This window comes from Nicotiana tabacum, chromosome 22, assembly GCF_000715075.1.
Source record: "Nicotiana tabacum cultivar K326 chromosome 22, ASM71507v2, whole genome shotgun sequence".
Classification (NCBI taxonomy): Eukaryota; Viridiplantae; Streptophyta; class Magnoliopsida; order Solanales; family Solanaceae; genus Nicotiana; species Nicotiana tabacum.
Genome location: NC_134101.1, coordinates 27672574 through 27686511, shown reverse-complemented (window position 1 = coordinate 27686511; position 13938 = coordinate 27672574). Strand labels below are relative to the sequence as shown.

The 13938-nt window shown below is 37.3% G+C and overlaps 2 protein-coding genes across 3 annotated transcripts; both read left to right on the top strand.

Annotated features, from left to right (window-relative positions):
* Nucleotides 1-574: 574 nt before the first annotated feature.
* Nucleotides 575-2305, top strand: LOC107829749 (ethylene-responsive transcription factor ERF003). 2 transcript variants are annotated; one of them, XM_016657216.2, is made up of 3 exons: nucleotides 588-1094; nucleotides 1258-1338; nucleotides 1423-2305. In XM_016657216.2, exons 1-3 carry the CDS (start codon nucleotides 1012-1014, stop codon nucleotides 1916-1918), a joined length of 660 nt encoding a protein of 219 aa, XP_016512702.1. In that variant the 5' UTR covers nucleotides 588-1011; the 3' UTR covers nucleotides 1919-2305. The 2 variants fall into 2 exon arrangements, 1 of the variants encoding a protein (XP_016512702.1); XR_012705573.1 differs by having other exon boundaries at nucleotides 575-1094; nucleotides 1250-1566.
* Nucleotides 2306-11571: 9266 nt separating this feature from the next.
* On the top strand, nucleotides 11572-12420 carry LOC142175763 (uncharacterized). The gene is made up of 2 exons (XM_075242751.1): nucleotides 11572-11680; nucleotides 11819-12420. The coding sequence occupies exons 1-2, from the start codon at nucleotides 11572-11574 to the stop codon at nucleotides 12418-12420; spliced, it is 711 nt and encodes a 236-aa protein (XP_075098852.1).
* Nucleotides 12421-13938: the final 1518 nt, after the last annotated feature.

Below are 13938 nucleotides of genomic sequence, written 5' to 3'. Positions count from 1 at the left end.
TGAATTTTGAGGTTCAAGCTCTAGGATGATGTGTCCTGAAATTTGAACGAAATTGACTAATCTTTAAATATATGGTAAACTGTGGGTATATTTTAAACGACATGCTTAAAAGTGGCTAACTGATGTGATTTCCACCCTTTTATACCACGATCAAACATGAATCATTTGCTCAGAATGCTGATCTTATCCTATTTTTGTTTAAGGGTTAATAATCTATGTAGATTGATCTTATAATAGTGAACAAGATTCGGTTAAATGATTTTGCATTTCAGTACTCTAATTATGATGATCTAAGATCTTTATTCTCTGTGTCTTGTCCATACCTTGACTCACTAATAATGTCCCATATGTTGCAAATTATGATCATGTCTCTTAATTATTTTTCTTCTACATTTTAATTTCAGTATAATCGTAGTTTAAGATTGAGATTTTTGTGCAACAAAAAGTATTATTTTAGTCATGGAGTCTGAATCTGGTCACCCTTTTGAAAACCAAATTGTTGCTACACATTTTAATTCATTAATCAATCATGTCAAATTGTCAATTCCAACAAGCCAACTGGAAACTACTAATGAGATAGGAAAAAAAAAACACAAAACCGGCAGCCTAGAGCTTCGGCTAGTGCCGGTTCCGGGGAATGATTGGACTACAAGGGTCTATTGTACAGTCTTACACTGTATTTTTGCAAGAGGCTGTTTTCACGACTTGAACCCGTGACCACTTGATCGCATGATAACAACTTTACCAGTTACGTCAAAACTAGTCTTCGGGCAAAAACACAAAATAGTTTTTGTAGGGTCCTTTGCTTAATTTGGTTGCCAGACAAAAAAACGCCTGGGGAAAAATAGCAGTTTCACTGCTTGTTATCTCAATAAATCCCAACTACATAAACCCCTCATCTCTTCTCACTCTCTACTTCCTCAACCATTTATCTGTCTATCTCATTCTAGTATTTTGGACAAACACTGTTTGCAAACAGAGAGTTTCATTTACATTGGACTTTAATTGTCAATGGCTAGACCACAACAGCGATATAGAGGCGTTCGACAGAGACATTGGGGTTCTTGGGTCTCCGAAATTCGCCATCCTTTACTGTAAGTAGCCTTCTCCTTTTGAATTAAGCAATCTTTTCTGTTTTCCAATTGAACACTATATATATGCACACACATTCGCACCCATTATGACAAAAAAAAATGGATGCGATCGTAATGCATATCACTTAAAGTTCTGTGTCTGCCTTTGTTTCAAGCTAAACAGCCTCTTGCAGAAATACAAGATAAAACAAACTTCATATAATAGACCCTTGTGGTCCGAACCTTTTCCGGATCCCGCGCATAGGTATACCTGACTGCCTCTGTTTCAAGAGTCAAAGTTATTGAAATTTGGTAACGTAAAAATTAAATGGTATTATTTTGCTTGTAGTAAAACAAGAATTTGGTTAGGAACATTTGAGACAGCAGAAGATGCAGCAAGAGCATATGATGAAGCAGCAAGGTTTATGTGTGGTCAAAGGGCTAGAACCAATTTCCCATACAATCCAAACATGCCACAGACATCTTCCTCAAAGATTCTGTCAGCTAATTTGACAGCCAAGTTGCACAAATGCTACATGGCTTCACTTCAAATGGCCAAAACCTCAGCACAAGAACATAGAATCCAATCTTCACATGTTGATGTACTAAAAAATGCACCCATTCAAGAACATGTTGCCTATGAAATGAAACAACAAATGGTAGTGCCAAAGACATCAGTATTGACACATGAGGAAGCAGCCAACTTGGGAGTAAAGAAAGTTCAAGATGTGGAGAGCATACCACAATTTGTGAAGCCACTTGAAGATGATCACATAGAACAAATGATTGAAGAATTGCTGGATTATGGGTCCATTGAGCTTTGCTCTAATGTTACTTCTCATTAAAAGAAAGCTGAGCGAGCTTACGCCTACCTCGACTATTTCACTGGATACTTGCTACTTTGCTGATGTTCCTCCTCAGTAATCTCATCTCTGGCCTATATTGCTGCTGAACTAGAAACGACCCAATTAGCTAATTTAACCCAATTAGTACAAAGTCTTTTTCATGAGCCTCTCTGTCTAAAATCTATACATCATTAGTAGGTAGGCCTTTCCTTCTCTTTAGTTCCTAGAGTTCTTGCTTTAAGAGAACCTTCTATTAGTTGTAAAATGATGTATGTCCAGTGTATTCTTTCTTTTTTTAGCTCATAGTCTGTACTCTATTCACCGCTCCATTATTGTTAAAAAAAATATTACATGTTACTGCACTACTAATATCATAAGTTTCACATATATATTCCAGAGTACTTCTTTCTTTATTATGACGTATTACATCTATGAGAAATTCAGATTAAATACATAAGAAACCCATAAACTTGTTCGCTTCTTTCATTTGACGCTTGAATATGGACTTGTTCATTACTCAAAATGTATACATATTAGACACTTTTCCCTGACGTGATATGATGTGTATAATACACCTAAACATTTCTGCCTTAGTCAACAAGGACGGTCTAGCCCACATTTGTAATGCCTAACCTCAACTATTAATGAATCACAAATTTGGACCATTTTGCAAAGTTCAGGCAAATTTGGACCAATCCGTAATAAAAGAAAATTTACCTGAGAGGTCTTAGTATAACAACTTCATAACCTAGGAGGAGCAAAGTGTAAACCCATCAAATTAGATAGGAGGCTTGTGCAATACCTTATAATAGAGGTGGCATAAGGATAAAATTTGCAAGTGTCTGTCCATATTATCCGTTCAAAAATAAGTTGAATATCTGATCCGGTAAAAGCGAGTCAAATATGGGTCAACCCATATTATACGCTCAAAAAAAGGATAATCCGCAAGTCAGAAAATGGATTTCGCCCATTGATGAATCAGTGGTACAAACTTGGTGGATTTGTTTTTGGAATCGATCCTTTTACAAATTCGCCATCTTCGACCACCACTGCGATTGAGACTCCAGATCAAAAGCAAAAGTCAAGCTTCTGTTTTTTTTTTCTCTCTTTTCTCTTTTGTTATTTCTCTTTGTTTTCTCGTTTTTGTCATAAGCTAAAGTCTAGCTCTTAGCTGGGTGTAATTATTTGTGGCAGATATTTTCTTCTATTTTTTCCTTAAGCTAGTCTCTTTTTTCTTCTTTTTCATAATTGCTTGATTTATTTAGATAAATACATTCAAAATAAGAAAATGTCCCGTACTTTTTTGGGACAACACATCTAATAATATGCATTAAAGTGGTTGCATCTAAATTTCAAAGGATAATGGTACTGAACAAGCTAAGTTATTATCTATATTACTAGTATCTGGATATGCGTGTATTCCATACGGGATAACCCTTATTTCAAGTGTTAAGTATAAAATTTAAAGGATACCAGAAGTCCAAAGTTGCGCTCTTTTTTAGCATTGATTATAAAATTAATATTTATTATATAAATATATTATTAAATACATCATTATCATTGAATAATACATATGTATATTAATATAAAATAAAATACTAATTTTTAGGTGTATTAACTTACTGTTGATTATGAAATAATGATATTAATTTAATTTAAAAATCGTTATTGAAGCATCTATATAATACAAAGCAAATAGTGATCCAACCTTTGACAAGATTACATTTTTCCTTTAAAAAACATCTAAAAAAATTGAGCAAATACATCTCCTTTGCATAAATTAGTGAATCCAGTGTGATTAGGTGGAAACCAAGTTCCATATAGTTTCTTCTTCAATTAGGGCATCGGAAGAGTAGTTACAAATAATACGGATTCATATTTGTAACACCAATTTTTTGATTGGAATTTCAACTTTGAGTGACTTGGTCTTTTATTTGGAGTACTGGCTCTTCAGCTTCATTTAATTTGGAATTTCATACATTTTGTGAAAGTAATCCCTACATTATTATTCGCCGCATAATATTAACGTTATTATTTGTCGCATACACTACCTGCATTATAATTTCTACATAACCAGTACATGAACCAAACAACCCTAGAGTATTCTCTCTGTTAGATGGCTTCTGTTATTGTGTGGGGAGGAGAGCAGGGGCGGAGCTACAGTAGAGTGTGAGGGTTCGGGCGAATCCAGTAACTTTTTTACGGACCCTGTATTTGTGTTAAAAAATTCACTGCTTTTATATAAATATAGTACGCTGAATCAGTAACAAAAGGAATCTGGGTTCACTGGGTTCAGTGACAAAGGTGAAAGGTTCTGGGTTCCTAGTGAAAACACCTGGGTTCGATATCTTGTTATAGATCAATAAAGACTTCAACTCAGCAACGCAGTGCTGGCCACATACCTAAGAGGCTTTAGGGAAATTAGATCACTTCTCCCTCTGCTTATGAAATTAAAAGACACTGAAATAGTAATTATTATTGTCATGTGTTAAGAAGATACTGAAGTATTTCTTTTTTCTTTGTTTCTCTTTTTCGTTTTCCTTTTGGTCTAAGTGCAGTGGATTTCCAAGTTCCAACTTTAAAGATATTTATGCATGGACTTTCAAATTTGTTTCTCCTCATGTGAGCACCCTCAATTTTGACTCAAATTATGTTGGAATTTTTAGTGTTTCAATTTTTATCTAAATTTTAGCTCCACATAAAATAGAGGCTATTTTTAATGATTTTGTAAATGTTTGCTATGTTTTAATTATTAATCCAAATACTGATTAGCCCACGCTATTTTCACCGCTAAATTTGCCCAATACTGAAGAAAACCTGAGATTTTGCTGAAAGACAATGAAAGGAAAATTATATGGTAATTATGCTAATAAGAGGTACCAGACAACCGCTGAATAAACTAGAGTTAGAACTCTTCGTTGGTAAAATAATTCCAACGAAGATGCGTTCTTTTAATTCTGTTGCGAAACAATAATTCTTTTAAAAACTCCAAAATAGGTAAGATTGAGCATGAGGACATTACATTACATCTGCCTTACTGACCTCAACATTCTTCCACAACAGAGCATTTTTAGGGAGTATTTATATGATGCGTACTGTACATAAAACATGCATCCATATTGTTTCGCAACAAAATTAGACAGTAAGCCTCCATTCCATGGTACATTAATGCTACTCTTCCATGGCTTTTCCTCCAACATCTTCACCCGATGTCTGAAATCAAACAATACCAATGTTAAAAAAACAACACAAGGAGTAATTTCCCTTAAGTAGGACATAAGATGTATAGGTATATCCGTTTTGTTCTTATTGTTTTTTTTTTTCTTCTGTTTGAATGTGATGATTCGTCACGAATGGACAGTTAGTCGTCCTATAATTGGTGTAAGCACGTAATTTTTGACCTGTCATGTTTTTTGAGCGATTTTTAATGTTTAAAATATTTATTTAAATTAACTTTAGTTTTTATGGAGTTTGTCGCCTTCAATCAGCAAAAAACGGGACACTATGTCACGGCGGACATGGATGTAACCATTCATCCAACTATCAACCGTCTAACTGCCCTTCCCAAAGTAATAAGGCGTGTCCTCTGCGTCTACGTTATACCCGGTAAGGAGAAGAGCATAGCATGCACACTCAGTCCGAAGTGGGCGCTCATCTGGCCCAGGGGGCCAAACAACCATTTCTCGATGGGTTATCAAGGATGGATATCTTTTTGATAGTTCAGTCGTCCTTATGGCGCTTTTTGTGTCAAGAAATGATCTGTGAAACTGTAGTAAATGTTGATTTTAAGGATTAAAATTTACAAGAATGTGAGGATTAAATTTACTAAATATTGTACTGGTATGAGCAAGATAAAGAAGTAGACAGAAAATATTGAAATTAAATTTAATAAAATATTTATTGTGATGACCCAAAATGTCATTTTTAAATTTAATAATTAATTTTATATTCTAAGACCTCGAAAAATATTATTTATTATTCCTCGAATTGCGTGCGTAATTCGTAAAATTTTTCAGAAAGTTTTCACGTGAAAAATGGATTAAATGTGAATTAGAGCTTTAAAACTCAACTGAGTTGACTTTGGTCAATATTTTGAGCAAACAGACTCGGATCAGTATTTTGACAGTTCCGGTAAGTCCGTATCGTAAGTTGAGACTTAGGCGTATGTCCGGAATCAAATTCTGAGGTCCCTAACCCGAGATATAAAATTTTGATGAAAAATTAAAAGTTTAAGTTCAAATAGTGACTGGATGTCAAATTATGTGCAAACGGCCCCGGAATAAAATTTTGATGATTCCAACAGTTCCGTATGATATTTTGGACTTAGGAGCATGATCGAAATTTTATTTGGAATTCCGTAGTGGAATTAGGCTTGAAATGCCAAAAGTTAATTTTTTTGGGAAGTTTGACCGGTGGGTTGACTTTTTGATATCGAGGTCGGAATCTGATTCTGAAAATTAGAATAGGTCTGTTATGTCATTTATGACTTGTGTGCAAAATTTGAAGTCATTCTGAATTAATTTGATGTATTTCGGCACAAGATATAGAATTTGAAAGTTCAAAGTTCATAGATTTTGATTTGAGGTGCGATTCGTCATTTTGATGTTGTTTGATGTGGTTTGAAGCCTCGACTAAGTTCGTATGGTATTTTGGGACATGTTAGAATAATTGGTTAAGGTCCCGAGGGTCTCGGGTGGATTTCGGAAGGTAAACGGAATAGATTTCGGACAAAGAGTGCTGGAAATTTCTGTTGCAGAAATTTCGCCAGAACTTTTTGGTGCATGAAGCCAGCTTTGGAAGCTTATATCTCGCATTTCATAAGGAATCAGAAAATTTGCAAAACATGAAAGTTGTAGTCGTTTGATTCTAATTTCCAGAAAGTTAAACCATTCATTATTTGGATATTTGTACAGAAAGTTATGACTGATTGAATGAAGGCTGGTAGAGCAATTTTGCCAGAAATTGGCGAAATTTCTGATGCGTGGAGCTGACTTTGGAAGCTTATATCTCGTAATTCATAAGGATTCGGAAAATTTTCAAAACGTGAAAGTTGTAGTCGTTTGATCTAATTTCCATAAAGTTAAACCATTCATCATTTGTACATTTGTACATAAAGTTATGATCGATTGAAGGAAGGCTGGTAGAGCAGTTTCTGGTGGACATTTAGTGATGGAAAATGGACTTTTAGTGATGGATGGACAGAAACTTAAGGACCAAAAATGGTCATTCCCTTCATTTCATTTTGGATTTTTGGAGCACGATTCTTGGGCGATTTTCACGGAAAAACATTGGGGTAAGTGTTCCTTATCCTATATTGTTTATATTTCATGATTCCATACTCATTTACATCATGAATCCGTGAATTTATGGAAGAAAAATCAAGATTTTTGCAAAATCTTCCAAAAATAAAAATTTAAGATTTGGAGGTCGAGTTGTTATCGAAATTTGATAAAATTGGCATGGGTGAACTCGTAATTGAATGAGTTGTCGGATTTTGTAAGTTTCGCCGGATTCCGAGATGTGGGTCCCACGGGCAAATTTTGAGCTAATTTCGGATTTTATTAAAAAATATAATATTTTCTTATGAAATTGATTACTATAATTTTTGTTGACTGTATCGAATTAATTATGACTAGATATGAGTCGATCGGAGTCGAAAAAATCGAGAAAAAAGCATAATACTTGGTTAAATTGGAACAAGTCGAGGTAAGTGACTTGTCTAACCTTGTGTGGGGGAAATTTTCCTAGGATTGATAATTATAATGTGTAAAAAGTCGTGTACACGAGGTGACGAGTGTGTACACGGGCTAAATGTGAAAGCTTATGTTTTAAATTGTGTAGATCACTGTTGCGCATTAGTTAACTTATTTCATTGTGTTATATTCTTCATTATTGATTTAATATTTATATATTTAAATTTGCTTGACATTTTTCTGCTAATTGTTTTATATGTTTAGTTGAAACTTGGTTTCTTTTATTCTGTGCATTATTTGAAGGTTGATTTTTTTAAAATTAAATATTATTAATATGAAGTTTTTGACATTTTTAAACTTGATATTGAAGCAACGTATTAAAGATTTTGAAATATTATTTTCCTGAATTATTTACTCCTGAATATTTTTGTAAGATTTTCGTACTCATTGTGATGGAGCAGTGAGCTCTTTATTATGGAAAAATATTGTTGTTGAATTATTTTGACATGAGCCGTGAGCTCTTTATTGTGGAAAAATATTATTGTTGAATTATTTTGACATGAGCCTGAAAAAATATTATTGTTGAATTATTTTGACATGAGCCGTGAGCTCTTTATTGTGGAAAAATATTATTGATGATTTATTTTGGCATGAGCCGTGAGCTCTTTATTGTGGAAAAATATTGTTGTTGAATTATTTTGGCAAGTTAAATTATTTGAGCACTTGAGGTGCAAATTATGATATATTGTGATATTGATACGCATGCGGTGATATAAGGTCTGGGTATTGAAACGCATGCGGTAAGATAAGGGTGGCTTGATACGCGTGGCTAGTAGGGGGAACTACTAGAAGTCATGCGGTGTGATAAGGATGGCTAAAACGCGGGATGCTATTTCGAAAAAAATATTTTCTTTCAAATAAATTGTGAAGGCTCCCGCGGTGAGATAAGGAAATGAGATATTGTGAATTTATTTATGATTTGGGACTACGAGGCAGTACCTCGGGAGTGCCCTTGTTGATATTGATTTGTGGCCGCAGTTGCCTTTGATTATTATTGTGATTTTCTTAAAGTTGAAAAGAAATATATTTTGTTTCCACGAGGTATTTATTTGCCATTATTTGATGTAATTAAATGTGACATACTACTTGATTCATTTTCATTGTCATTTTATCTTATAATATTGTTTAAACATTTTACCATGCCATTATTTATTCTCCAATAGGGCTTGACCTGATCTCGTCACTACTCTACCGAGATTAGGCTTGGCACTTACTGGGTACCGCTGTGGTGTACTCATACTACGCTTTTGCACATCTTTTTGTGCAGATCCAGATACATCTTATCAGACCACGCATCAGTAAACTAGCTGTACGAGGAGATTTCGAGGTATATCTGCCAGTGTCCGCAGACTCCGGAGTCCCCTTCTATCTTACTATGTTGTCTTCCTTATTTGCTTTAGACTCTGATGTATAGAGACATAGAGAATAAATTCTTAGAAGCTTGTGACTTATTTCTACCGGGTTTTGGGAGTTGAAATTGTTTGAATTGTAATTTATTTATTTCAGATATTTATTATTATTCTGCATTGATAGGCTTACCTAGTCTTAGAGACTCTAAGACTAGGTACCATCACGACATCCTATGGAGGGAATTTGGGGTCTTGAAATTTATAATATATAAATCATGCGTTAATTGCATTAGAAAAGAAGAAGCAAAGAGTGAACAAAATTTATCCCAAGAAATGTGAGCATTCAATCCAAAATACTAAAGCAACAAATGAAATATAAATCCCTAAGAACCAATCGAACAAGATAAAGAAGTGGACAGAAAAATATAGGAATTAAATTTACTATATGTAATATTGTACGTATGAAATGAATAGGCTTAATGAAACCAAATTGAGTTTCAGTAACTAATATAAAATTGATCTGCTTCCACCGTAAAATGCAGTTTTAAGAACTTGATGTGAAGAATCTAAAGGACTTTAAAAGTTTTAGGGAGGTTCAAAGCTGTTTACTCCAAAACAAGCCTAATATATGGAGCAATAACTACCTTTTTTACTCCAAAACAAGCCTTATTGAGACTTCTTTACATTTTTACCGAAATTGAAAAACAACTCTGTACGTGGGCCCTCATGAAAATCATTGGATGCCATCAAAAGGCACCTTTGGCCGAAAGTCAGCAGACCAAGGGACAAGCAATCGAAAGTGGAAGAGCATCTTTGACATTCTGAATCATGGTTGACAGCAGAATCCCTCTAGGCTGCCTTTCCAGCTTTGCTAGGCTAGAATGCACCAGGCTGCTTGCCAGCCCTGCCAACCACTCACCTTGTACAACCCTTTTGATTTCTATAAATAGTCATTAGGCTTATTCTTTGTAAGCAACTTATAATTGATAAATACAACAGAAAATAGTACTTGCCTCCCATATCTTGGTCTCTTTCTTTCAGTGCATTCTTGTTTGTTTCGTGTGTTTGCCATTGCTTCAGCACGGTTGTGTTATTTATTGTGTTTAAGACTGAAGCCTTAGGGAGCGATTTTGCTCATAGGGTTGTCCCACGCTGCCTTTGAAATATTGGCCCCATGAAAATTGGTATCAGAGCCTAGGTTCTTGCATGGCTAAGAACTTACACTACAACGTAGAAGAAATCCACGTTGAAGAGAACCCAGAAGTACAAAGAGGTATGGCCAAGAAGCGCAATAAAATAGGGCCAGAGAGACATCTCCACCGCCTGATAGCGAGATGCTACCCTACGTGGAACCTGAAACTTCTGAAACCAGAACTCTCAATGAGAGGATGGTTATGGTAGAAGCTGCTTTGTCAGCCTTGCACTGTCGTATTGCTACCGCCGAAAATAATTTTTGTTCCCTTGAGTCAGTTGCCCTTGATGGACTTGGCGAAGTCAAAGAGAACATTCAGGAGCAAGACGAAAGGCTAACTAACCTTGAACTCAAGATCACTGAGGCTTTATCTGCCATGCAGACAGAAGTTGAGGTTTTAAAACTGCGTCTAGCAGAGACCGCAGGAGCCAGTGGGCGAGGTCCTGTCACTGTCCGAGAGACCCGTATTGAGGCTCCTAAACCCAAAGAATTTCAAGGTGAAAGATCCGCTCAAGACGTGAAATATTTCTTGTGGCAATTAGATGCTTATTTTGAACATATGAGCATAGCCAGCGATGTTGCCAAGATCCGAACGGCAGCCATGTACCTGGCTGGCACCGCCATGCTGTGATGGTAGAGGAAGAAGGCATATATAGAGAAAGGAACATGCTTCACTGAAACATGGAAGCAGTTCAAATAGGAGCTAAAACGACAATTTTACTCTCAAAATGTAGTGCACGAGGATCGCCGATAGTTGAGGGAGCTCAGGAAAACATCCTTCATTCGTGAGTACGTGAATGAGTTTACCAAACTCACCCTTCAGATCTTCAACTTGACCAGTGAGGACCTAATGTTCCATTTCATGGATGGCCTATAGAATTGGGCCAAACAAGAGCTGCAAAGCCAACAGGTCGACACCGTCGATGAGGCTATTGTAATAGTTGAATCATTGTCAGATTTTTGGACCGGAGCGTCTAGGGAAATAACAACCGGAGCCAAGCTGCTGCTGCTCCCAAGACAGACATCCACCGAGGTAAAGGCAAATATGTTCCCAACCGGAATAACGAGAATAGAGGCAACCACAATCACTCTTCCCATTTTCGCAAGAATTATGAGGAGAAGAAGAAAGGAGGTGCTCAACAGGATGTTTGCTACCTTTGCGGAGACTCTTCTCATGCTGCTTGATTTTGCCCTACACTGAGAAAACTAGGAGCGATAGTTGCAACCTACCAGTAGTAAGGACAAACAGTTGCGCCAACTGGCAAGCAACCCGAGGAGCGTGGAGCACCAGCTGATGGTGCGGGACAAGGGAAGAACAAAGTTGTGGGCTTATTCAATCATATGGACTTAATCAACCACATGACTATTGCCGCTATTGCTGCCCAACCACTTCGTGTGAGGTTGCGTGAATCATTATTTGTCATTGCCAAGTTGAACGACAAAGACGTGTGCATCATGATGGACACAGGTGCAACACATAATTTCGTGACAGAGGAACGCTAGGGATCTTGGAGTTGTCTTTGTATCCAGCGACACGCTGTTGAAGACCGTCAATGCCCTACCCACTACCGTTATGGCTTTGCTCCTAACGTGTACATTGTTTTAGGAGGCTGGAAGGGATTGACGTACTTCACCGTTGCCCCCATGGACGTCTTTGATATCATATTAGGATTAGATTTTTGGTACGAGATCAACGCATTTTTTTCGCCACGTATCAACTGGCTTCATATAAGCGATCCTGGAGGCTTGTGCGTAGTGGCCCTTGTTCGGGTGCCACAAAATGGAATTCATCTGTCCGCGATGCAGCTTGTGAAAGGTTTCAAGAAAGGGGAACCAACATTTCTTGCAACCTTGATGGGAATCGTCGAGAACTCCCTTGAGGCAGTAGCATTGCCTCCCTACATTGAACAAGTCCTTGAAAATAATAAGGACGTGATGCCGGAAAAACTTCCCAAACAATTTCCACCACAAAGGGAAGTTGATCATCAGATCGAGCTTGTTCTAGGGGCAAAGCCACCTACCATATTGCCTTATCGCATGGCGCCACCGGAATTAGAGAAATTAAGGAAGCAACTCAAGGAGTTTCTAGAGGCTTGCCACATCCATCCATCCAAGGCAGCTTACAGAGCTCCTGTCTTATTTCAGAAGAAGAATGAGGGTACCATGCGCTTGTGTATTGATTGCTGGGCCTTAACAAGGTCACAGTGAAGAACAAGTACCACATCCCTCTAATTGCTGATTTATTTGACCGCTTGGGGCAGGCCAAGGTATTCACCAATATGGACCTGAGGAAAGTCTACTATCAAGTGCGGATCGCTGATGGAGATGAGCCTAAAACAACTTGCGTCACACGTTATGGGGCTTTTAAATGGTTGGTAATACCATTGTGTTGACCAACACTCCTACAAATTTCTGTATGCTGATGAACAAATTGTTCCATCCCTTTTTGGATCAGTTTGTTGTCATTTATTTAGATGATATTGTGGTTTACAACAACAACATGGAAGACCATACGGAACACTTATGCAAGGTCTTCAAAGTACTAAGGGAGAATGACATGTGCGTTAAACGTGAAAAGTTTAGCTTCACACAGCCCATAGTACAGTTCCTCGGGCATACCATCAGCCATGGGGAAATCCGGATGGATAGTGACGTCATGGAAGCTATCCAAAATTGGGAAGCTCCAACAAAGGTACTGGAACTTTGGTACTTCCTAGGCTTAGCCAACTATTATCGTAGATTCATCTTCGGCTATTCGGCTATTGCATCCCCACTCACCGACTTGCTGAAAAAGGCGAGGGAGTGGAAATTAAAGCGACATATGCCAGGAGGCATTTGAGAAACTTAAGGCAGCAATCATCAAAGAACCCGTATTGGCCCTGCCTGATTTCTCTAAAGTTTTTGAAGTTCAGACCAATGCGTCTGATTTTGCTATATAAGGCATACTGATGCAAGAGGGTCATCCTATAGCATTCAAGAGTCGAAAGTTGAATAACGACAAGAGGCGTTATACTGTCCAGGAGAAGGAAATGACGATCGTAGTCCACTGCCTAAGGACATGGCGTCACTACTTGTTGGGGGCTCATTTTGTTGTCAAGATTGATAACGTCGCAACTAGCTACTTTCAGACCCAGAATAAGCTAACCGCCAAGTAGGCCCGTTGGTAAGATTACCTTGCCGAGTTAGACTACACCCTGGAATACAAACCAGGGAAAGCTAATGTGGTAGCCGACGCTTTAAGTCGCAAAACTGTACTGGCAACCATTGTTAGCTCAGCAAGTAGTGGCATATCGAGACCATCAAAGAAGGTATGCAACATGACTGTCACGACCATAAATTCCCTCCGTAGGATGTCGTGATGACACCTAGTCTCTAAGACTAGGTAAGCTTATCAATGCGGAATAATAATAAATATCTGAAATAATTAAACTACAATTCAAATAATTTCAACTCCCAAAATCCGGTAGAAATAAGTCACAAGCTTCTAAGAATTTATCCTCGATGTCTCTATATAATAGAGTATAAAGAAAATAAGAAAGCAACATAACAAAAATAGAAGGGGACTCCGAAGTTTGCGGGCGTTGACAGATATACTTCGAAGTCTCCTCGTACAGCTAGTTTACTGATGCGTGGTCTGATAAGATGTACCTGGATCTGCACAAAAAGATGTGCAGAAGCGTAGTATGAGTACACTACAGCGGTACCCAGTAAGTGCCAAGCCTAACC